This window comes from Xiphophorus couchianus, chromosome 15, assembly GCF_001444195.1.
Source record: "Xiphophorus couchianus chromosome 15, X_couchianus-1.0, whole genome shotgun sequence".
Taxonomy (NCBI): Eukaryota; Metazoa; Chordata; class Actinopteri; order Cyprinodontiformes; family Poeciliidae; genus Xiphophorus; species Xiphophorus couchianus.
The window spans coordinates 21,686,644-21,712,369 of NC_040242.1; the positions used below are offsets into that span (position 1 = coordinate 21,686,644).

Below are 25,726 nucleotides of genomic sequence, written 5' to 3' on the forward strand. Positions count from 1 at the left end.
AATAGGTACCTATATAATAGGTATACAACACATTGCTAAAAGTCTGGGTTAGACTCACATAAAACTACTGAAATAGTAAAACTCACAATCTGCTGAATATTTCAAATATATTTCTACTGTAAAAAAACTGCTGATGTTGGAAACTTTTTGCACTCTTCATTAATAAAGAAAAACAAAAAAAGCCTTCATTCACTTTCAAGTAAATCATCTAAATATGTCATTCAACAACATAAAGTGTCTTCATGTAAGACTCTTCTGTTTCCAATAAGTGATTAATAATTGAATATTCAAATCTTCATCAAACTCTAAACTTCATCGCTGTATCTTCTACCACTACAAGCTTATGTTGCTTTAAAGATCATCTATTATGAAATGGACTTGTCAATAGATAACAATGACTCAGCAGGTTTGCTATACAGCAGATATAGTAATTATTGTGAAATTATTGTGCGATTATTTATACCTTCATATTATATAACTAGGATCAATTGGAATGTATGATTCAATTGAAATATTTTTTTGTAAAGTGCCTCGAGTCGACATTTGCTGTGAAATGGCACTAAATAGAATTAATAGTGATTATTGTGTTTATCTGTAAATTTATGTCGGGGATTTGTATCACTCATCACAATGAATATTCTCTGGTAGAAGAGATACTATTTTTCAATAAGACATTCCTGGTAATCTATTGAAACTGCTGCTAAATGATTAACTAATAACGTCCACTTAGACCTTCTGTTAGAGGTTGTGCTGTGGTCGCCATCCAGCAGAGGGCGCTGCTGGTCATCCATAAGCAAAGCCAGAGACAGAAATAAAGATGGCGGGGCCATTCCAGAACAGTAACAAAAAACTGTCTACTCAGTCAGCATTTAATACATTTTATGCCAAATAATGTTAAAATTAAATTGTTTATTTATTTTTTATTCAGCATATTATGAAAGGTTTAGCCCTTCTTGTTATGTAAAGATGGTTGGTCCTCTTGGTACAATCAAAAACTCAGGTTTTTAAGAAAGTGGTCGCTTATCATTTAATCGTTAGTGGATTGATAAGATCTATCTACTTTTGTTTGACTCATTAAAGATTCAGTATTATGAATTTTCCAGACACAGTCACTTGATTGTGATATAAAATGAAACTGTTACTTTCAGTTGTTATGAAAATGCTACATATATCAAATATGACTTAAGAAAATTGACTTTATTATTTCATGCCTTGAAATTGGGCCTTTGTCTCTTTAAAAACTCCTGCTGTTTCTGAAACTCCGCCTTCAGGAAGTCATCACAACAACACTCCTCTATTAACCCTTTACCAACATTTTGACCAACGTTTCACTGAGATGAGTTTCAACAGGTGTTTGCTAATTGCTGCTGGCTGGTCTGAAGGAGCTGAGTGGGGAACTTGTGGCTGCTCTGTGAGATGGAAACGTGGAAACTGCAGCTCTGAGGAGGAGTTGCATCTCGAAGGCGGAGCTAGGGCCAACCTGGCGTTTTGCACAGCTGAATGGTTGCCATGGAGACTAAACTATTTCTGAAACATGCAAGAAAGAATCTAAGCAACACTCCAAATATGGTTTGATAAGGGAATAACACTATAACATGATATAAAGCTAAAAAAAAGTACATTTTGCATAATACGGCCCCTTGAATTAATTACTTAGGTCACTAATTCCTGGTCAAATAATAAAAAGTAAAAGTAAAGTTAGAGCCACTCCTATTTTCTAATTGACTCCAGGAAAATTGAAATGCATCTAAACGGCTGAATATTAAACCTGACTGGTCAGCAAGTGTTATCACGGCTGTGGCCTGAGTGTGGAGGACTTCTGCTATCAGTCAGAGGAATGCTTGGCACCTTGTCTATGCTGTCAACACAATAACACTGGCTGCCCCCTGACATCCCATCTGCAGCTGCTCACTCTACTCTTTTCTAGGCACTACAGCCTGCTGTAGTGCCTAGATATCCATAAAACAGCTGGACTACCAACACAAACCATCTCTAAAACCAGTCAGTTTTACTACTCCGTGTTTGAAGGAGAACGGGAAAGGTTTAGCAATAATGATTTATGTAAACAAATTTTCTGAAATACATGCTTTATGCAACAATTAAATGTAATATGTTGCCTCTAGTTATTTAGTTGCTTTCATCTGACAGCTAGGTGTGTGATGTGTGTGGGTATTTGAATATTACATGCCCCAAATATGTGTTATTATAATCCACTAAAATGTTCTGATTCCACTAAGGGGGGAAAAAAAATCACCTCCTCTCTTGGCTAAAAGCAGGAGAAAACATTTGGCATCTTATCCATCAATCTTCTACTCCTTCTTCTTCTTCATCATCTCCTCCACTGATCTTGTGAACTGCTGGATGTCCTCCGCCATCAGCCGGGGCTCCTCCATGGCAGCAAAATGGCCGCCGCGCTGCATGGGAGAAAAGCTGACGAGGTTGTGGTATTTCTGTTTGACCCAAAGCTTAGGCGTATGCATCAGCTCGTTGGGGAAGCAGGCGAAGCCCGTGGGAACAAAGACCGGTATCCTGGGAACAGAAAGCAATCAAATAATAACAACAGCCCTCCAGCAAAGCAGAGAATTACTTTATAGTTTGAACATTAAAAGCTTTCATGATTTCTCTGATTTGATATATCTTACTGGATTTTCTCGACATCAATTTCAGGGAGGAACGCAGTGGTCTGTTGATAATGTAAGGACTGGATAGGATCCAGGATGAATTATCACTCACTTAGCATGGGGCGCGTCCAGACCTTTGCCAAAGTTTTCCTTATAGAACCTCATTGAAGAAACGATGCAGCCTGAAGTCCAGTAGATCATAACGTTGGTGAGCAGGTCATCCAGAGAGAACTTCCTGTAAGGAATGGATCAGGATTTTACTCAGATAACAGCATCTGGAGGTGAAATGGTGCCCAGAAATTATGCTTCATTCAAAAACAAAAAAAATACTAGAGTCAGAAATAAACAGATCTGAAATAAATTTTAATTAAATATGTTCTAAAAAATAAAAGAGTGTAAAACTGACTGGAAATGTGATTGAACTTCTTTTGATGAATAAAGTGCAGACATCTGCAATGCTTGGACAGATAAATTATACAGCAATGTAGTAAGCTGTTGTTTAGAAATCTTTAAATAAGACTGGGTCCATATTTAAGTCACTTTATCATTGTTTTGGTACTTAGTAGGTGCAAGACTTTAATTAATTACATAGACATTATATTTCATTGCAATTAATTGCATTTTCTTTATCTTATGTAAGTAACAAAACATTTTAAATAAATAAAAGTTCTGAGCCGGAACCTTTGTATTGTGTTTCTGGTACGCCTGTAAATTTGACGCACAAGAAACATCAGCAAGCAACAACGATGGATGACAACACCACTTCTCTTGACCCTCTGGTCACTGGGTTACTCCCTGCTTCAGAAAACAATCTGATGGAACGCTGGAGAAGACTGTTGTTGTGTCCAAGTTGTGCTAAAAGGACTTAGCCTATCAGTGAAGCTAATCAAACCTAAAATAGCATCTTAATGCTAAGCATGTAGCAGCAGCACAGACACCTTCAATGCTAATGCCATCAGCGTCCAGACAACATTTCTAAAGAAGTTTATATGTGGTTTTTACACTAAAATCCAATTGTGATAAATTAATTACAATCCGTGTGATTAACTCAATTAAAGATGTTAATGGACTCCCACACCTAGTATTTAGCTGAACCTGAATGCAGGTCTGCTCTCTCATCAAACATCAAGCTCTCATCCTTGGAGATTCATCTCCTTACATGACAGATGAATTTTGGCCTGACTAGATGCTCCAGGCAGCTGGATTTGGACATAACCTAATTTTTCTCCAGTATCAGTGGTGTTTACATACAGCTTGATGATGTTTCAGGTGAGTAATGTAGTAATAGTTTAGTGCAGAGAAAGATATGTTACATTTTGCTGTTGAAAGATGTGCAATGTTTCTAGTTTAGGTGTCACTTTTTGAAGTTGGACTCCTTCCACACATAAATCTTCTTCAGGAGTTCAGGTTTGCAACAAGGCTTTATATGTTTGGTGCCGATTTGACAGGGATGTACTGGACATTTACTGTTCCATCCCTAACTCAACATGAGAAAAACGTCTTCCTTTAGCACCTATTCCTAACCTGGTGAGTCCTCCGTCTTCCAGGTTCCTGAAGTCATGATCTGTCCAAGTGGAAAACTTCTCCAGGATGTAGGCAGCCAGACCGACAGGAGAGTCATTCAGCCCGCGACCTGACAGAACAAAACAATCACTGCTATTTGGGATTTAAAACAAAAGACTTCAAGAACATTTGACACGAGGGAGAAGAAAATGCGTTGAATGATCAGTTCTTACCAGCTGTATCGGGTTTGGTCGCCTGGATGTGCATGTAGCCGGACTCTTTCATGGATTCCAACACCAGCTTCTCCATGCAGGGGTAGAGTCGCTCTACGTCTGTTTCAGTGAATCCGAACAGCTTAGGGAAGCGGCGGCCGAGCACGATGGACAAAGTCACGAGCAGCCCCGGCTTGGAGGGCGGAGCAAAGTTCACGTGCAGACCTTTAACAGTTCTAAGGAGAGTGAAGGAAATAAGATGTTGAAGAGTTGTGTGAACCATAGCTAAGCTGGACCTGTCATTAAGTCATTGAGTCATACTTGGGCGCCAGCTGAGCCATGTTAGTGGTGACCAGCCAGCCCCAGTCTCCTCCATGAGCATAGAACTGCTGGAAACCAAGACGCTTCATCAGCTTGTGGAAGATGCGTGCAGCACAAACGGAATCAAAACCTGTTCATACGAGGGCAGAGGGAGAAACTTTACAGTTACTGCAAACTCTACTGAGAACTACAACCCTTCAACTACTAGTTAGGTTTAGAGGAATGGGGTGAATGAAGTTTTGGTTAAGGTTAGGGTTAGGAATAGACTTGTAATGTTTAGGGTTATGGGCAATGTCTGGGTTAGGCATAAATGTAATAACTAAGATGAATGGGAGTCAATAAAAAGACGTCAGACTGATTGAAGTACAAGGATGTTTGTGTGTATGTGAATCCTCTTATCTGCACCTGGTTTTCTGGATAAAGTTGAAACATTGATGCTATGTGAATGTGCCAGACGAGTCACAGCTGATACATTCATATTCCTAGAGTGATATGTTCAACTTGTGTTCTTTATCAGTGGAATTTCTAATAAAAGTAAAAATAAGATAAAAAAAATAACTTCTAAAGCTTTACAGACACATTAAAAGGTAAACATAAGTGTTTACTTGCATATTGAATAGACATTTTGTTCTTTTAATTCACAGCTTTTTGTCATAATAAACAGGAACTGATTCTTTTTGAACAAAATGTTTTTATGTCAAAGTTAGAAGACAAAAACCAAGCATGTTTACGTTGATGCAATTGAAGTAAAGTGAACAACTTTTTTTGTATTTTAAAAAGTATTTTGTATGGTAAAAATTTTTTGTTTGTTTAATAACAACAATAAAATGCAGAGGGTCCCCCAGACCCACAAACACTGGCTGAGTGTTTGTAGGTCAAACAAATGGTTGAAAACCTATTTCCACACCACCTGGCTTGTACCAGAGTATTCGGGCCCAGCAGCACTTTTACCTTGTTTTTATTGACATGAAACTGACATGGTAACTGCGTTACCTTTACCTTTACTGGTGTACTGCCCCAACTGCCACGATACTTTTAGCTCTCTAATACTGATTAAGAGTCAACATTCGGCATGAGTCCTTCCAAACTGACCTTTCTTCCGTGGTGCTTCAGAAAAGCCGTAGCCTGGAATGGACGGACACACCACCTCAAACACAAGCTGACCGGGATCCGAAGGCTCTGTTAACATGGGGATGAGCCCATAGAACTCGTAGAATGAGCCGGGCCAGCCATGGACCATTATGAGGGGAATGGCTTTTGTCCCCTCAGGCACCGTCTTGGGCTTTACGTGCACGTAATGAACGTCAATGCCTGGTTAGAAGTTGAAAGAGGTCAAGGTCATCTGTGTAGCTTCTTCATGGACGTGTCAGCTGTGAAGTCTCACCTTCAATATTGGTTTTAAAATGTGGGTACTGGTTCAGTTTGTCCACTTGTCTCCTCCAGTCAAAGTCCTTTCTCCAATAAGAGACCACCTTCTGAAGGTAGTGGGAGTTGAAGCCGTAATGAAACTGGCTGTCCTCCAGCGAGGGAACAGGACGGGTCTGGTCCATCCTCCTGTACAGGTCCTAGGAGACAACAGGGACAACAGAAAGAGGGAGGACAGGATGAAGATCTGGAGAAGATCTTCATCCTGCGGGGTCTAAGGTGCGTTTGATTAGCTCACCTCCAGCTCCTCATCAGTGGTGGTTACTTTAAAAGACCGGATGGTGAGGTCTTCCTCACCCTCAGGGGGCGCTCCAGCCCCCCACCAGCCATCCTCGGTCTTCAGAACCTGGTTCTTGCGCCTCTGAACCAGGAAGATAATCAATCCTCCGATCACCAGGGCAACCAGCAGTGCTGTGAACATTATACTTCTGTAGAGAAATTAAATATGAACAGAATCAGACATAAAGTTGTAAATAAACCCTTCATTTAGTCACTAAAAGATACAATAAGAAAGAAAGACGGTACTTGATAATCTAGAAACACAAAGTGCGCACAGAATAAGCTAACCTTAGAATTTTTGCTAATTTTAGCTTACACACTAATGTTTGCATAATAAAAGGAGTAAGTCCACATAACATTCCATATAATAATTGATAAAAGACAATACAATCTGGAAATAAGGTTTTTCTTGTAAATGCTTGGTGGTGAGAATATGATGTTTACCATAAATACTAAAAACTTTAATAACATATAAAAATGATGTATTACCAAGGACACATTTTAGCCATTCTAAATAAAACATATTTAACTGTTAAGGTTATGTTATGTTAATTTTTTTTAATGAAAGAAAATTGTCAAAATAATTTGGTATAACTACAATCCCAAAACCAATTAACAAGATTTTTATCATTATTTTAGCAGAAAGTACACATAGGGACCAAGTCCCATTTATTTATTTAGTAATCAAAGATTCTTTAACTGAATAGGAATTGTGAATAATTATGAAGAAAATGTATCTTATTTTCTTATTTATTAGGTATTTTTTGGGAGTAACTTTCAGTTTATATTTCAAAAAAATGTTGGACTAATAAAATGGTAAAAAAAAACCCATCTCCTACTTAATATTTTGTTGGTTATTTTCTTACTTTTAAATGACAATCACGGTCGGTATAAATGGAACTTGAATCGAAACTAGGCATCGTATGATTTTGACATGGAGGTAGAGATAAAGTTTTAAAGGACCTCTGGGGATTGTGTCAAACACCGCGCCATATTGTTTAGGTGTATTGTTTACTCTGAATGGTAGCAGAGCATGCCAAGTTTTCTAGAGCTGTATGGAGACGCTAAATTCTCCCTGGTTTTGATGATCCCAGATAGAACACCATGGAAACTGAAGGACCAGCTCCCTATACAGTTGGTTCATGTGCTGTGAGCAGCAAGTCTGTGAAGGAGTAGCCCCTATCAGTCTTTTGCCTTGGACTTTCATAGTCCTGGTCCACTACTAGAGAGAGGAGTGGCTGAACTGGGTTGTAAAATGTTTGCAGTCTGATACCAGTATACCTGATAGTACTTCAAAATGAACTATTGATCATTCAGAGCTGGTTTCTAAGACAGGATATAAATGCTAGATGTAGCTAGATGCAGTTTAATTTTGATACATTTAAGCTGCACACATTGAGGATGGATGACTGGGTGGACGGATGACTTTAAATGATGTTCTTAGGGAACCAGAAGAAAATACTAAAAGTAACAATACTATAAATACTTTCATCAATACTTACAATTTACTAGTGCCAAAATAAATCAAAATAACATTACACTTGCTATGATGAAAACCATGATGCAGACTTAGGATCACTAGATAGTTTTATGTTGTGTGTGATTTTAAAAATCCAACTTTTACCAGTTTTAAGCTAAAGTAAAAATGTGTGGGTTTGAGAAAAAGGTCTCTACGACTTCAGACAGAGATTAACTCAGTGTAACCGGATAAGCGACACCATGAGTCTGCGGTGTGACCCAAAGCTGAGCCACAATCCTTCTCTGGCTCCAGACCCAGCGGGAGGCTGAGTGGACCGAAACAGAGTCCGTGTTGTTGTGTCTGGGACCAGCTGAGGGGATTACAGGGCAGCACTGACCTAACCTGAGAGCTGCATGACGAAGCTTCTCTGCACCAACATGGACCCAATCATTCCTGTTTCTATGAAGACGTTCAAGTTCTGCAGTTAACCAGCGGAACAGGGGCGAAGGTTGAGAGAAAAGCCTCCTCAGTCCCTGGGAATGTCGTTGTGACGCAGTTCAGTGACCCGTCTGGACCTGAATGCAGGATATCCACGGCTATTTTCTCGAACAGACTGCCCTTCATTAAAAAGGTCTAAAAGTTTAGTCACACTCCTTCCTACAACAAAACAACATATTTCCCCCTGCTTACAATTAGCTAGTCGATGAATATTAAAGGCAGACCCTGCAAATGCAAAGCCGAACATGTTATTACTAGAATAAGATGGAAGAGTTCAGCTGTTTCTTCTATGGACGTTGTGTTGAAGTTGTGTTCCTACGGCCAGTAAACGCAACGCGGTCTCTGAGGACTTTAACGACTCTCTAATTTCGCCTCGTGTATAATACAGAGAAAACAGCTTTAACTGTTCATTCATTCATAGGAGAATTCCCAAGTTGGAAGGTTTTTACCTGAAGTCCCAGAGACCAGCAGGAGGAAGGTTCCCAGGCAGACGGGACACGGTGGACAGACCGGAAAACTAGGCTCGTTTTATCCCCAAACTCTGCCGCTTTCCTTTCTTCCTGCAGTTCTTTACATCAGAACGTTCTCACATTCAGTCATATTGTCCACACAGCAAAAATCGCACTGAGCACGAAATGAGGAGGAAACACGCAGGAGTTTTTCCTCTTGGAAACTGAGCTTGAGAAGAGGATGATGGGACATGTAGTGTTTTGTGATGTATTCAAACTGTGGTACGAGTACACCAAGTCATATTTTTCATCAAAAAACTAAATTATATTTTCCAATTGACAGTAATCATAATGGCTACTTTCCGTTTTATATCAAATGCATATTATACATTCGAGTTGAATCATTTAGATTAAAACAATGACAGAATATTATTTTTATTAAATTTATTTTTCTTCTGCTGAACTTGATCGGAATAAATGATGTAATTAACCCTCAGATACACGTGTAAAAAAATGCTCCGTGTCCAGTGTGTCATTTATGACTATTGTGTGAAAGAATGTCGTTAAATTGAATGTGCATGCATAATGATAATTGAGTTTGCTTATAATTCAAACATGTCTTTACCTTTTTATGCTGAAACATCTAAGGAGTCGTGTCTATAAGGTATACCGTCAAAATAGTCCTACAGATGTACTATGATGATATTATTAACCACATTGATGTGCAACATTCTCTTCCAAAAATCTAAATTTGTTTTTGTCTGTTTCAAAGATCAGAAGGTTCAGCTGGTTTCTTAAATCCTTTTATTTCTGTAATTTTCTGTTGTAGGTTCAGTTATTTGGGCTTTTTGTGGTCACAAAGTGAAACAACTGACCGAACATCTCAGGACTGCTGACTCCACATGCCGTCTCCTGGGTTGGGACTCCTTATTCTCACCTGGGAAGTAGCATCAGGGAGCAACAATGCTAACATTAGAAAAACTACAGCAGGGATGTTGGTTATACCAGAGCAAATAGAAATTTATTGAAATCACTCTGGCTTTCGGAGATGTGGAGATTTCTCTGTAAAAACTGGATTCTTCCTCGCTTGTGGAGGAAACGGCTTCGTATGAGCACAAGTAGATAAGGAAAATGCAAAATGAAATCAAATACAGCATCAAAATGAAATCATAGAGGCATAGATAAAAATATACCCCCCTGAAAACAGAAAAGAAATGTAGCCTCCTCTAAAGTAGATATTTTTTCTCCCATCGTCTTCTAGTTCCTTAACCATCTCAACAGCCTATACTGGCTTCTAATACTACTAATACCATCAGATGTGTGTTTAGAATGCCTGAAAACAAAATCTGATAGTATTTAATGTACTAAGAAGTGGGATAAAACAAAATGCTCAGAGAAAAAATACATACACTGAATATTAATCTCTCCTCTGACATTATTCCATCAGTGTAGCCAATCAGATTATTCCCTCCACATCCCCTCTGAGTGACCGATGTCTCTCAGTCTCCTTCACTGGTGCCTCTGTGCGCTAAACAACAAACAAGTCCTCTGAACTTAGTCCTGGCGTTCCAAAAGCAAAGTGCATCCAGGGCGTGTTAGTCCATCTCCATGGAGCCGCTGTGGGTCTCCTTGGACACCATGAGTCTCATCAGTTTTCCATGGAGCTTCTCAATCTTCTTCACATCCTGAGCCTGGTCTGTCTTGTACTGTAGACACTGTAAGGACAGAACATATGGGACATGAGGCCAGAGACAGGAATCTTTTAAAGGAATCGATCAAAACGTACCAGACTAGTAGCATAAAAAGCTTCACTAGTTACATTTTAAATGACTGAAGTAAGTTTAGTTAATGAGATATGTCTCATTAAAATAAAAATTTTAAAAAATCTCTTTTCCAAGAGAGACCTGGCCAAGGATGGCAGCGGAACACTGAAAATTACAAATCCAAACTAAAGATATCACAACCTAATTGGAATACAATATGCAGAATAAAGAAAGAAATACACAACACAAACACAGCCATAAAAGGAAAATTTAGGTGAAGAATACAACTTGATATTTTTACAAAAACAACCTTAAATACAACCTGAATGAACTTTACATACATTAAAAGAGACCAAAGGCAAGCAATTTTAGAAACTACAAATAGTTAATATGTTTCCTTTTCCTAAAGAGAAACAACAAAAAGTTTCATTTGGGTGTTGAGATGAAAAAAGTCAAATTAAAATCAAAAGTCAGTCTTTCTGCAGAATATAACTGGTAGACTGTTGGCTGGTTCAGAGGATCTCTTGTAGATTATATTTCAATTTTGCACATTTATATTGTCAATTTTAAATGAATAAGTAGCCTCGTCATTGACTTCAAATGTGATTCTGCTGGATTCTCATCTCCCTTCAGTGCTCCATCTTAGATTTCTCCAATTTAACTTGATTTCTCTGATTGAACTTCAGTTTATCTGTTTCCAGTCTTGACTACATTGCATTGTAGAATTGTAGTTATAGAATTGCACCATGGCAGTCTACAATGGTGAACTGTCATTGTAGTTTACCAATGGCAGAATGAAGCCATACAGAAGGCGTTGGACACGCGTGTAAATATTGAATTAACATTAAAAACCACTGTGTTCTGCTCAGCACTTCTCTCTTCACAGTGCACAGGCAATGTCCTGTGCACATTGCCTGCACATTGTGCAAAGGATCGTTTGATACTTTGAAGTATCAAACGATCAAAGTATCGTTTGATACTTTATAGTATCAAACGATTGCATTATGTCACAACCAAATATTAGCAATTGGGTAAAATTTAAAACTTCTGCAAAGTCTATGCATCCAGCAAGCAATCGTTTCTCAATAGTCGAGGGTTCAGACCCTCTGTACAAAGTGAAGCACAGGGGCTGTGCTAAAAATCAGGGGCTGATTTTTAGCAGGTTAGTAAATAACATCAATTTCAATCACTCAGAAAATTTAGAATTTTTTTTTTTTATGTTTCATTTATCCATTAGATTCTAGCTTTCCAGCAAGAGAGAGATTTTGGTAGAAGTCCTACTAAAAGGGCTCAATACAGAAACATTTGTATTTAGTTGTTACAAAAAAAGCAGAAACAAGAGAAACTTGTAAGGTTGCACTGTGCCTTTAAGTCTAGAATTTCAACTTGGACTCTTATAATACTTTCTTAATTATCATATATTTATTTGATATCAATTGAGAACTTAAAAGTTTTCTAATGTGAGGCAAGCATCAATACATCTGATGCCATAACAGTTTCGGTCCAAAACTCAGCTTGATCTAGAAGAAGATGTGGAACAGGCTGGACTTCTTATAAACAACTTCAATAACCATTACCTGATTATCCTGAGGAGGGTTTGAGTTCAGCCTGTGTTACCATGGTGATCCAGTGAGTTTCAGACAAATTAACCTTTGTGATCCTGAAAAGTTTCTGATTTTCCCTACCTCACAGATGAAAACCAAACATTTAGTTTGCAACATTTAACAATTTTTTTCTCTAACAGTAGATTAGGGTGAGAAAATCAAGTGTAGTCTTGTTTTTGTCCCAAAAACAGTCAGTCAATAAAACTGACCAATAGAAAGCAATCATTCCTGTTTATTCTACTCAGGTCAAAGCTTTTCAGTTAATTATAATAGTGGTCCAGATTAAATTAACACTGAGAAAGTAACCCACAGGTTTAAACTCCACGGCTACGTAATAAAGTAGTAAAGGGTCATTCTTTCCGTTTTTAAAGGCAGATAAATTATTCCACAGCTCAGTTTGTAAAACATTCAGTCCAAGCTAATTGAAAGTTGTGCAATAGCAGATAAGGATGTTGCGAATCAGAAGCTAACTTCACGAGGTCGAGTTTCCCCAGACTGCGATGTTAAAAGTTAATCCCTGGTTCTCTGGGTTCTGTTTGTGACTCACCACGGCGTTGTCTGTGACTTTGATGCAGAGGTTACCATCGCAATGTCTGTACTTCAGCACCACCCTGACCTGTACATACAACCACAGATTCCACAGTTAAACAGGACAGTCAGCACTCAGCGTCAACACGTCGCCAGCTAAGCAGCGTGTTAGCCGGTAGCGCTTATTTCAAGCAAATCTTTCGTTTATTTTATGTTTTTTTTACCTTCATTGGATCCGCCAGGTACAGCTTTTCTGCTGCCCGAGCGAACTCCTCCCAAGTCTGATAGTAAGGCATTGTTTTCACTCGATGAAACTACAAAACAGCACCGAAATACTCGGTTTAAATCAACCGGAGTAGAGCTGCTAAATTCCGAACACATCAGCAGCCGCAGAAAGGCTAGCCAATCACAGCGAAGCGGAACCAAGGCACACACTTTGTAACTGCAACCTTTCAAAATAAAGCTCCTCTAATAGGTAACTCGGTAATTTCATTCAAAATTGTGATTCAAGCAATACAGAGACTGTTTCAGAAAACTTCTATAAGATTTATATTTTTAACTATCATAATATCACACAACGATTTGGATAAATTTCGAAAAACTGCCTCTTGCGTTTGTAAGCTGAATTAGACAGGCTTTTATTTTTAAGGAATTAAAAGACAGTAACCCGGAAAAAATTTCTTCACAGCTCGTATATTTTCTAATCTTCAGCTCATTTTCTAGCGATTAAACCATAACACAATTATCCTATTTTCTGGTCGATGCGGAACATTATTTACTAACTTAGAATCAATTCTATTCGTTTTTGCATCTTTTTAAGAGAAATACAGTTTCTCCCTTCACTTAATTTTTTCACAATAAAAGAAAATGGACAAAACTTCACTTCAACTAAATACAAAAAGTTTTATGAAATATTCAAAATCACTCTGCGACTTACTGTTGTACAATGACATATGATTTCAGTTTTTAGGGTAGGCTCCAAAACATAAAGAATGTTTTTCAAACGTTATTCATTTTATCCCTAGACGTATTCATGTTTGATTTTAACATCTAACCAAAATGTGTTAGTCGTAGCTTGTCCACTAGATGGCAGACGAAGTTAGCGGGGTTTCATAAATAACTAATTCAACCAAGAAACATGAGGTTCTTCTACTTAAAAAAAAAATTAAAAAGTTCAGAAAAATGAAATCGACTCAGTTGCATCCTGCTGAGGTGGAGTGAGTCACTCCAGTCCTCCAAGTCTTACGACATAATCTCTTGACCCTAAGGCAAAATGACAAAGTGCAGAGCTAAAGATATATACATTGAGTCTATCCTATCAAATACAATAACATTGTTGTGAAAGTTTGTACATGTTTGCATCTATGTGTGTTTTTTGTTAGTTTAAAATGTGTTTTTATGTTATTTTACTTAACTTATTCTTGTTGTGAAAAAGAAAAACCCACAAACACAGTTAAAACCTTTTTGACCGTGTAATATATTTAGAACCTCAGAGACACTCTTGTTAAAGTCCTAAACTTACATGTTTTCACTTTGTCCCAGAAACATGAGTTCAAGTTAACATGTTGTATTTGGACTCTAATTACTCTTTCTCCAAATTAACATATTTAATAAAGTGTTACAAGATCCTCTTACGATGTTTTGTCAAGTTACAATGCCATGCTACACCCCTCCACCCAGCCCCCAATTCCTTCTTAAGTTCCAAAATCAAGTATTTTGCAGCCTTCAAATGTTGACCAAACAGTTCAGTGTTGGTCTCATGTTCCTCTTCACTGTTTGTTGTGGCAAAATAAAAATTTGTATTTAAAAGGGTTAGGAACCCATATATTCTTTCAACTCCTCCTAACTGTCATGTTCTGCTTTGTGATGGTCTATAACACAAAATACCCACAGAAATACATCATGGTTTGTGATTGTAACATGTCAACATATAAAGACATACACTTTACCAAGTGTTGTACATCTTTCTTTTTCTTTTAAATGACATTTATTACTCTAATTTGAATATTGACAGATTTAATTGAATCTGCCAGTAAACAATGCAAATTCACTTTAGCTCCAGTAAGCCTCTTTAGGTGCCTGAGTGGATAAGTGGTTTACAGAACAGACTTACTTGTTGAAGAACTAGCATTGTAATTGTGCCGAATGTTTAAAGGACATGTTGGGTAAAGGACCAGTGGAGACAGCACTCATTGCCTGTTAAGTAGATGCACAGATGGACTTTTACATATTGAACACTTTTCAGACCTCTTTCATAGCAGACATTTTAAGGTGAAAACATAACACAAGTACATAGAAGGTTGCATTCTACTTCTGTGCAAACTGGGTGTTCTTTTGGTGTTGATTATCCCATTTGTTTTAGATGATAACACTATATATCTTATTACAAAACAAAGAGTGCTAAGCATTTTATGAGCCCAATTACAGAAGCAACAAACGTCGTAATTAAAACATTTATAAATTTATAGTGAAAGGTTGATCTGAGAACAACATAATACCGTTGTAGACTGACGGATGAAGACGTTTTTTGTAATCAATAAAGTCTGTGACTTGGATAAAGCCACAGTTTTGAGCAAGCAATGTGAAAGCACTTATTTATAATTTCTTTTTTTACTTTAGAGCAAACAAATAGTTTGATGTAGATCTTTTTACATTGAGATTTTGTTTGTAGACTATAACATTAAAGGACTCATCACAAAGGTGATGAAATATACATTCATATGTGCATGCATGCACACACACAGACACACACAGTGCCTTGAAAAAGTATTCATGCACCTTGAATATGTTCAAATTGTGCCACAAAATGTTGAAAGGCATGGCATGCATTTTTACTCAGGCCTAGGGACTCATTGCTTTCTAAAACCAACTTTTGTTCCAATCTCAGTATTTTGGAATACATTTCTATGAGCTTTGTGCATTTAAAGTCTTTCTGCCCATTCTTATTTGAAAAATAGCTCATGTTCAGTTGGACTGTATTGGGAATGTTTGTGAACATCAATCTTCTGCCACAAATTCATTGCTAGCTTTGATCTAAGGATTAAACAAGCCTACTTTAGCTCTGGCTGTTCAGTTAGGATGGTTATCTTGCTGGAAGGTAAATCTTTGCAAGTCTTTTTCAGGTTTGCTGCTGAATAAAAATATGAAATGGTATAAGGGTGGGAATAATTTTGCAAGGTGCATTATTGGTCGTTCAGCATTTTGTGCTCACCTGTGACAGAATGTCATCTCCTGGATGTGTGACAGCGTCAACGACTAAGCTTAGGGTGGAGTTATTGGGAATTGTCCCAAGTTTACTAATGGAATCAGACAGAAAATGGTTTCTCTTAAGTTCTTTGCTTGATTCAAAGCATGAATATGCTCAGAAATATAATCAAATTAGCAAAATATTCACCGTGTCGTAATTAACTTGATGAGAAGACAAGACACATTGGTACCTACCTACGAAGGAAACTTTGTATCACTGGATGCAACTACTAGATGCTCTCTGAAATAAATCGAAAATAGAAATGAATTGTTTATATTAGCTAAAATGAGGGTCACCACCTGAGTCCCTGCCGTTACTAACCAATAAACTACAGCTATGCATTGGAAAATGAAAACATACAACCTGTTTAACTGGATTCAGTGGTGGTTATTAAATTTAGACCCATCTCTCAGATATCTGACACGGTTGTCAGAGACAACCTGTACGTGCTACGTCCAACAAGCTGCGTTAAGTGGTGCATTCAATTCCCCTAAGAATTGACAGAATTTAAACAGTGCGCATCAGATTCGGGCAACTAGATAAACTTCCATATTTTACATATTCCCCAAACATTACGGGCATGTGTTATATTGAAGTCGTATGTTGTGTTTCCACAAAATGTGCTTTTCCCTCCAGTTTTGCGCAAACAGAAATTCAGGATTTATTTTTGCATTTAAATATAGCTAATTAAATCGTAACATTTCAGCAATTGGAGCAAGAAAAGACTGACATACCAAATTTAGTTTTTATTATCCACGAACTGTTTGTGTGCAGAAGCTGAAAGGTGGCTCTTGAACGCATCACGTGTTGCAGCCAGTAGGCAGCGGCATCAGTCAGATAACCGAGCGGCACAACGCCACATCACTCTGACTGAAGTGGTCATAAAGCGGTGGAGACGCTGGGGATTCTGACTTACTTCCATCTGACTCAACACCAGCAACGAAGTCTAGAACATGTAGGAATAGACTATTCTTGTTTTTTATTCTAATTTTGTTTTTTTATATGTTCATTTTTATATATACGTTTACTGGACAAGCCTCTAAACTGTGAGCCCTCCTCTCACGCCTTCGGAGTCCCATTCATTTGGTCTCCTTTGAACCGAGTGTGGCGGGGAAGTTTTGTTAATTTAAAAAAAAAAAAAAACTACGAAAGAACTCCTCCCGTCGTCCAGCCACAGGACTCTGAACGTTCTGACCTGACAACACCTTCACCATGAGGTAAGAAACTGTTTTGTGAAATTAACATGAAGGATGGAAGTCTTTGAGCAATAGAAGTCCAGAGTATGAGATTCCTCGCGGAGCAGCTTAGTGAGAAGCGCGAGGAAAACTCCAGCTGATATATAGCATTAGCTTAATGTTTTGTGGTGAATTGTAATGGACACCAGCTGTCCTCAGCTGCTGGTAGCGAACAAACGGCGTGCTCCGTCAGCTTTATTGCAGGCTGAGTGTCGGCAGTTTTGCTCGCTGCTCAACGTGAGTCAGTTTGTGCTGCATTTGTGAACGTGCAAAGGTTTGGAATGGCGCGCGCTCTCTGCTAATGCATAAACAGGAATTATCTTTGATGGGCCGACGGTCATTTGATGCCACCTTATGACCATCTCTCATTTACACACATACACACACGCACGCGCGGACAAAAGCTGACTTCTGTCAGCAAAGAAACGACTCGCGCACATTTCTAAGCACCTTTATAAGGACTCTTATTTGACGTCATGCGTTATGTAGCCCTTTAACACATTCTAATTGTTACCCTGAACACAAACGCCTTTTATGTTCAAGGTGTTCTCACAGCTCAGTAACAAAGTTTCAGTCAGGGACGATGCTGGTGGACATGAAGCCGTACAGGGGAACAAGAACTGAATATTAATGAAGTGAAGACATATATTCCAATTACTTAAATTAACTCGCATACAGTCTTTTTAAAATAGAAGCATCTGGTAGGCTTTATTAGTATGCTCCCAACGCCTACAAAACTAGACAAGACAATAGAAGGGACCAACTCTAATGAAGGACGAAAGCTTTCTTACTTTTTTTTTTTTTTACTAAATCACAGGCTTCTTGGTTTTAATGAGTGCAGCATGAAATTACATAAAATTATAGCGACAGAGTATATTAAATGGCAAATGTGCATCAGAAGGGTTGTTTAAGTGTATGATTAAAAAGTTCAATTGAAAAAGCTGAGAACTGACTAGTAACTTTTGCATTTACAAAAAAAAAAAAAGCAGCAGTTAATATTTTTAAAGATTTGCTGCTGGTGAATCTTTCATTATTCTATCCAGTGGGAAAAAAAACATCACCTAGTATCCCTCTTGAAAATGAGATCTAGATCTCAACGGGGTTTACCTGATTAAATAAAGGAAAATATCTAAAAATATATCCAGTTGGAAAGGTATCACTGATTTATACAATATATGGTAGCTTGCTGAATAAGTGAAAGATCTTATGTAGCTCTTGAAATGCATGTTAGAGTCATAGTTGCACCTTGCAAACATGCAAGGTTTCTTGCATGTTTTGTAGTTAGTTTTTTTTGTTGTTTGTTTGGGGTTTTTTTACTATATTGAGTCCTGAGTGCTCATTTTCCATAATAAGCTCAGTAAAATTTGGGGTTGTTCAAATTGTAGACACATAGTTATGTTGACTCAGAAATGTGTCTTCTGGTAGGTTTATATTAAATAAGAGGGCTGAGAACAAAGCCTTGAGGAACCCCACATGTGGTCTGAGGGATTGAATGTAGTTTTTTTTTTTTTAAAGGAGGTTTGATCACTGTATTTTTGTAAGGGCTGAGATTGGGTCCATTTATGAGTGAAGTTTAAACCAGATACAATATTTCACGTGTAAAACGACTAAACAATTTGAATAATAGAAAAATACCAAAACCTTGTGAGCTCCATAGTAAAACAGCATTTAATGCAGGTTTGGATAAGGACTTTAAAAGGGCTGTGGTCTCTTCATGAGCCAGAGGAGAATATTTTTAAAGCAGATCAGTTCCACTTAAAATAAAACCGCAAAAAAGTGTATGGTCTGTGATAATTTAATTTCATTGCGCTTGGAGTATGTTTCTGGAGTCCTTATTTTCTCTCATTTGTGAGTATTCCCCCATAAGTCCATTTTCTATATAGCTTTATCATTCTCAAATGTCTTTCTTTTCCTGTGAGCTAAAGACACACATACTGTATGCTACAGTGAGATGGTCTGTGTGAAGCTGCAGAATCGTACATGAATTTGTCAGAGTGAGGAGGATTGTAAGCTGGATTTTGTTCATTTGTGTGAAGCTGCCTCCCCCCAGGAACGTAGCCTTGGTTTTCCTTGGTGCTGTTGACTTGGCTGTTGGAGCAGAGGAGTTTTTTTGCCAGATATTTGCTTGTAACTGTGGTAATGTTACCCTGACAAACTTCAAGGGCAAAATGGTTTCAATAGAAGTGTGCGGCCTTTGGTTTATGTTTCGTGTTTTGTCCATTGTGCAGTGTGTGTGCTAAGACATGCAGTGTGGCTGTGGCTGGCCCCCTTTTACAAAAGCCTTTAATTGAATCCAGATGTTGGGATCTGTTGGTAGGCCAAACTGTGGTAAACAATCACTACAGCTTTTTTTTTCTTTAGACCTGGATGTTGTGTTCATGTCCTGGACTGAAACCACAAACTTTTTTTTTTCATTTGCTGTTTCTTTTCCTTCTTTTCTCCCTCATAGTTTACAGTAAGTCTTTCATTTGCTACTTTTGGCCTGTTTTGCCTCTTGGATCACATCTTCCCTCAAAAGCAGCGCAGTGACAGTGGTGGTGAGGATTCACTGTTGCGACAACTGGTTGTTCCTGCTGTATTTTAAATGAAGAGATGTGTGTCCAGATGGGATGAATGTGTGTGTCTGCAGTGAGTAACAGGTGTGTGAGCGAGTGGCAGAACCAGCTGGTCTGAACTGACTCATGGAGACACTTGTGTGCGTGTGTGTGTGTGTGTGTGTGTGTGTGTGTACCAAATGGTTAAGCCCATAAGGACTGCCCCCAGTTAGCCTACTGGGCATCTGATGTTTCTCTCCTCTCACATCTCCTCTCACATCACATTAACTCTATTGGAAAACCTTCAGTCACTCTTACTGGTATGTGACCAGTAAAGACTGGTTACCACACAAACATCACTCTTCTTATGAACTTCTTTCATCTTCACTAAATGTGTCTCACTTTAAAAGCCTTTCTTCTCTTAGTTATTCAACTCACCTAATGTGTATTTCCATGTTAGGAACTGTTTCCAGGAATCAGTGTAATAACATGAACGTTCTCCAGTCACACTTTATCTATCAGGTTAAAAACGGCTTATGTAGTTGGAAATTGAACCCAGGCATTAGCTAGGAAGAAGGTAGCAACTTTTGATTTTTCTTGGACCATCCAGGTTGGTGATTATGGAGCAGGTACTCTCAGAGTGCCCTGTGTTTTTATGTTTTCAATCTTTGCAGTTTTAGATTATGCATAGTTCTTATTTACCATCAGTTTTAGTTTGAGCTATAAAGTATTTTAAATGACAGACTTCTGCTCTTGACCTTCAGTGGAGACTGGGGCAGTTAGTCTCCAAATGGTTCTGTTAAAATGTTTATTTTGTCTTTTTTGTACAAAGTCACAAAAAAAATCAACCATAACTTGAAAAAAAATCACATTTGTAAAATGTATCAAAACTCAGAACTTGTACTATTTTTAACACTAGGAGTACTAGGTTTGGTCAATACATTAAGTCTGTCAAAGAATTCTCAGCCATATTTTATTTGTTGTGGTCCTTGGAAAAGAAATTGGAACCTGTCTGCTCAGACGTCAGAGAAAACTGAGTCTGTAGTTAAGGAAAGCCTGATGGCTGCCTTTCCCAGCTAAAAAGGGAAAGTTATTTCTTTTGCACTTGTCTCACTTCTGTGTTACTTCAGAACTTCACAACTGTTCTTTCTTTAAATGGACATAGTTTGCTATGTTTGTAAGTCAGAGGTGAACAGCACAACAAAGCGATTGAACATGGATGGTGGTACCTGGTTGACATTTTGCATGATTCCTCTCCAGTGGTACCACTGTGCAGGCTGGGGGTCGGCATTTCTTATATCATTCATCATTTATTGTGATAAAATTCTTATCATGACTGGAGTTTATATTTATTGTAGTCATGATAAGTTCCAATTGAATATTTTTAGAAACCCTTTAAACTTGTCTGTATTGTTGGGATTATTAGTCTTACTATTTTTTTCCTCTTCAGTAAAGTTGAAAATATGATTAGATGCAGTTACTGTGTGCAGTTTAGTGATACAAATCACACTTCTTTATATGACTCTGTAAACATATTACTAATATCATATTAGTAATATGTTTTTCTAGAGCATATATTTGGTTGTGAGGCTATAATTGCTGTGACGTAGACATAAGTTTAAGTCTATAGCCGCCCGCTCCCCAACTGGGGGCCACCTTTCATTAATGTTTGTCTCCATTATTCCCAAAACATTTCCGTGTTCAGCAGCCAACAGTAAAGGTGTAAACCTCCCAGACGACATAAGCTAAGACTAAACTGTTTAGCTATTAGCTTCAAGGACAGCCCAATGACTGTGCTATACATGGATACTTTAATAGTTATAAGTTGTGCTCTATGAGAGTAAAAATTTTAGACAAAAGCTAGATAATCATTTCCTTTGCTTTTAATTAAAATGAAGCTTCCACTCAAAAATGTTGCCAATGTTGGTATTGAAAAACCTGCTGTGGCATAAGTGAGCAACACGGTTTCCAATAGTTGGGGCTGCTGGGCTAAACATGGCTGAGACCTTTGTTTGAGGAGGTCAGAGGTACGGGGCAGAGTGGATTCCTACGCCATGAGGATCCAAACTTTGTCACTCTGTTCCCCTGCATTGTATCAGGGCACACACAGCACTGATGCCAGCTTATCTCTGGCAGTTGGATAAGCAGCACTGTCAGAGCGGCTGGCCTGTTCTGTGTCAAGGTAACACATCTTGACAATTGCTGAAAGGCCTCGCGCCTCTCAGCCCTTTCAGCTTCATGCCACGGATGAGTGATGGGAGTTGAGGCCAAGCTGCATGCTGCCTGCAACATTTTCTTCATCACTTAATGTGGACTGGACCCTCGCCTCCCACCACCACCTCTTCTACTTCCTTGTTAACCAAAGCTGGACAGCAGCCAATCAGAGCATAATATCTGATTAATGATATGTTAGAAGGGTCAGCCTGAGGCTAATTTCATATTTGGCCTAATTTAGTTATACTGAGAAGATAAACACTGCAGTCATTGTGGTTTCTTCTTACTGAACAGAAATCTGTCATTACACTCCTTTAATACTGGTTAAGTTATGAAAGCTACTATAATATTAATCTGGACACTAACTGTCTTCAGTAAGCTCATATCTTTGTTCTGATAAGAATTTTGTTTTATGTTGAACAGAATTTATAAAGAATGTTTATCCTTTTCTATAGTTAGCAGAAAAATCAGCTTTATAAATCACATGACAGTTATCATGACAATATCAGGGTACTCTAAACATGGGATGAGTGAAATGGACTTTAAATGTTTTCATGTTGTATTGTTGAATTTTATTTGAGGCATCATAACATTGATTATTAAAAAGTATTTTAAAATAGTTTTTATTTAATACTTTTATCACTGCATGTAGTCATGACCTCAGAGACAGGGCAGCTGTACTCTACATGCTAATTTAATTTATTTACACTTTTAAAGAGGGCAGAGGGTCTGAAAGAGTAAGAGGTTCTTAAAGAAACAGAGGCCATAGCATCAGATACACCTATGAAGTAAAGTTAAATTTCTTTTATGTTTTGATTTTACAGCATTTTTAAAACAGCTGAAGATCACAGTTATGTCAATATAATATAAAATGGAAGAATGTGTCTGGAAAATGCATAATACTCCCCTGTTAATATATACATATTTAATTTGATCATAATTGGTGGTCATAGCAATGTTCAGTCCTACTATGGTAATTACATGTTTAGTCTTTACCAGCAGACTTGTCTTGTGTTAAACTTATATTTGCTACTAATTAAAACAAATTTTCATGCACGACACCAGAAAGCTTTTCTCAGAGGAGCAGATCTGGGAAACTGTTCCCTTATGCTGGAAAAATGATGTACCACTGAATGCCAGATCCATTCTTATGGACTTCCCTTAAGTACCTTTAAAACAGTAAATTTTTTCATATTATTTTTTTTAGCTAAGTGCTTGGGACCTAATTCAAGTTTCCTGTTCCATCTCAGGACTGTTGGTCCTGCAGAGCTGATTCAGTTTCAATATTTGGATTAAAAAGATGTCATGTTCAGTGCATTGTGTTGTATCTCAGAAGGCAGTGAGTATAGCAGAGAGTTTATTGATCTGTTAGATTTAGTCTGGGTTGGCATTGCAGCTGTTGGTGAATGAACGTCTAAAATCTAAAGCTGTGACCTCTCGTTGTGATTTGTCTTCGTTTGCTGACTCCACTATTGTTCTTTCCCTATTCACCTCACTCATTTCTTCTATTGTATGTTTCCATCTTTCCACCAGGAAGCTTATTTTATTTAAAGAAAAATACTATTTTCAAACTCAGCTCAAAAATACCTTATTTATCCGAAAGTGAAATGACATGTTGATGCAATTCGTATCTTCAAAGAATCGTTGTGGATGGTGATGCTGTGGGCGGAAGGATCTCAGGCAGCAGTCAGTATTGCAGCGAATCTGAAGAGGCCTCTGACTGAAGACTGTTGCAGTCTGATAACCTGCTAACAGCTCGATATCTGGGCAGCAGAGACAATATTCCACAGTAACATGTTAAAGATCTGCAGTAATAACCATCTGGCTAAAGGATCCTCTCATAACAAGATACCCCAATCAAGCTTTCCTGGCTGATATTTTTTTTCGGTCTGAGATGCTATTTCTGTTCATGTTTTAAAATCAGATATTAATCAATGTAATCTTTTTTTATTTTTAACCGGAGAAATATCATATTTTATCTTATACCAAATTATTGTTCCAGTTAGATTCAGAATCATGTGTTTCAGGTTGATGCAGTTTAACTGGATGAGGGAGAAATGGGGAAACCAATAACAACCTTCTGTTGTTTTTTTTTTGTCCTTGTTCCTAAATTGAATAACAAATTGCTTCCCACTGTTTACTTATCCAAATAATCTCGTTTCATTATCTCATCTCTCCTGCTTATTACCCTCTATCCTCTTTCTGGCATCAATTTATCAGCGTTAGGGAACGGAGTCGCAGCTCCTGGAACTTGTTCACTGCTCAGAATACAAATTATATCATGGACTCAGTATATCAACATAAACTAGGAGCATTAGTTGGACAACATTTGGGGTTTTAATGAACGGGAACTTGTTGCGCAGAAATCACATCTACTACCTCATCAAGAAACTGAACTTTTCAATTTGTTTAGCAGCTAAATAATTAGTGGAGATTTTGAACCACCGTGTCACTTTATTGCATAATAAATCTTTATGCTTAATAAATCAGCTGGAGGTTGATATCAGATTAGGAGTGATGCTCCTCTGACATGTCGCTGCAGCTTTTTACACACAAGCTCACACCTACTTGTAACTACTGCATGCTATTTCTTTATTATTACTCCAAATATACTTATTAATGTTGAACGTTTTTTAACAGCAATTCACAAAAACAAAGTACGGTACAAAAAAAAATAGTTGAAGTAAAAATTACAGTTTGAGTAAATAAAATGATTGATTGATTTATTAGTGGAGCTTCTGAAGGTGGTCTATGAAATAATCATTGAAATGAAAACTAGTTATACAGTGCTGTCAATTTAAGCCTCCTAACTCACTAAGACTTGTACAGGTACCAAAGGGCACCAAAGGAGCTCCTGTTTTTAAAAATTGCCTTTGAATCACATGAAGCCAATTAAATTTCAGCTGGCTTAATATTATTTCTAAAATTACATTGTTGTTGAAACCATCTGTTATAACTACAATATTAAAGTGAAATTTCTTGCAAATTGTTAAAATAAGAACTTCAAATATAAATATTTGGCACTCTTAACTTGAACACATGAAAGTAAAATTGTTTAGAGTGTGCCTTATTTTTCTTTTTCTTCTGGTACATAGATGAGAGTGCTGATGAAGGAAGCAGTGTGGGTTGAGTTTTGTTTGTCACTGTCTTTTGTCAGGAACCTAATTTAATAAAGACGAGCTGTCAAGGGCGGGGTACTGGTTCCTGGTGCCCATGTCCAACGGTTACTGATAAATACATGGGTTGTGCTTTACCCTTGCAGCACCACAGCACACCAGTAACAGTTTTTATTAAGAAACTCTTTATTTGTGTGCTGAGCTTTACTGAATCTGAACACCATTAGACTATAGTGGCCTTCAGCAGTCAATGTGACAGGTGAAAGCAGGCTGTTGAATATTTTCACAGTGTGTGGGCTTGACGGACCAGGTGTGTGTTTAACCTGTGAGGCGTTGTCTATGTCCTGTGGGTTTGGCAGGCTGCTGTGACTGACATCACTGGCTTTGCATGGAGAGGTGGAATTGTGGGAAACCACAGCTAGTGACAAGAGTGAGCTGTTCCTACATGATGGTCTAAAAACATCCCTGCCATATCTGTATTGCTGTTTATGGGACTTTTGGTCACTTTGAAAACTCATATGAATCGGTGGCACAGTTTAAGATTTTCACAATATGACCTTTATTTGGTTTTGTGACTTGGAAATATTTCCAAAAAGCCTCATTTGTTTCTTGTAGCCAAGCAGAAAGTGCAGCAGGATGGTTTCAGCCAGGTGGGACCCAGTGTGCAACAACAAGTGGGGGAGGAGCAATGCTGCATTGATCTAAGCAGCTGGAAAAT

At 37.9% G+C, this 25,726-nt stretch overlaps 3 protein-coding genes across 5 annotated transcripts in view; 1 reads left to right on the forward strand and 2 right to left on the reverse strand.

Moving 5' to 3' along the window:
* Nucleotides 1–834: 834 nt before the first annotated feature.
* Nucleotides 835–9,008, reverse strand: ephx1 (epoxide hydrolase 1, microsomal (xenobiotic)). 3 transcript variants are annotated; one of them, XM_028040446.1, is made up of 9 exons: nucleotides 8,768–9,008; nucleotides 6,321–6,510; nucleotides 6,042–6,222; nucleotides 5,750–5,968; nucleotides 4,658–4,787; nucleotides 4,358–4,572; nucleotides 4,146–4,254; nucleotides 2,734–2,856; nucleotides 835–2,529 (listed from the first exon to the last, which is right to left on the reverse strand). In XM_028040446.1, the coding sequence occupies exons 2-9, from the start codon at nucleotides 6,501–6,503 to the stop codon at nucleotides 2,310–2,312; spliced, it is 1,380 nt and encodes a 459-aa protein (XP_027896247.1). In that variant the 5' UTR covers nucleotides 6,504–6,510; nucleotides 8,768–9,008; the 3' UTR covers nucleotides 835–2,309. The 3 variants fall into 3 exon arrangements, with proteins under 3 accessions (XP_027896247.1, XP_027896249.1, XP_027896248.1); XM_028040448.1 differs by lacking the exon at nucleotides 8,768–9,008 and adding an exon at nucleotides 8,223–8,542; XM_028040447.1 differs by lacking the exon at nucleotides 8,768–9,008 and adding an exon at nucleotides 8,218–8,542.
* Nucleotides 9,009–9,554: 546 nt separating this feature from the next.
* On the reverse strand, nucleotides 9,555–13,076 carry srp9 (signal recognition particle 9). Its single transcript, XM_028040449.1, has 3 exons — nucleotides 12,887–13,076; nucleotides 12,682–12,750; nucleotides 9,555–10,482 (listed from the first exon to the last, which is right to left on the reverse strand). The coding sequence occupies exons 1-3, from the start codon at nucleotides 12,956–12,958 to the stop codon at nucleotides 10,363–10,365; spliced, it is 261 nt and encodes an 86-aa protein (XP_027896250.1). The 5' UTR covers nucleotides 12,959–13,076; the 3' UTR covers nucleotides 9,555–10,362.
* A 3,652-nt stretch (nucleotides 13,077–16,728) lies between these two features.
* enah (ENAH actin regulator) overlaps nucleotides 16,729–25,726 on the forward strand; it is a 128,433-nt gene continuing 119,435 nt past the window's right edge. The window contains exon 1 of the mRNA XM_028040014.1: nucleotides 16,729–17,126. Within this exon, the coding sequence (XP_027895815.1) occupies nucleotides 17,122–17,126 (5 nt within the window). The 5' untranslated portion in view covers nucleotides 16,729–17,121. The remainder of the gene's footprint in view (nucleotides 17,127–25,726) is intronic.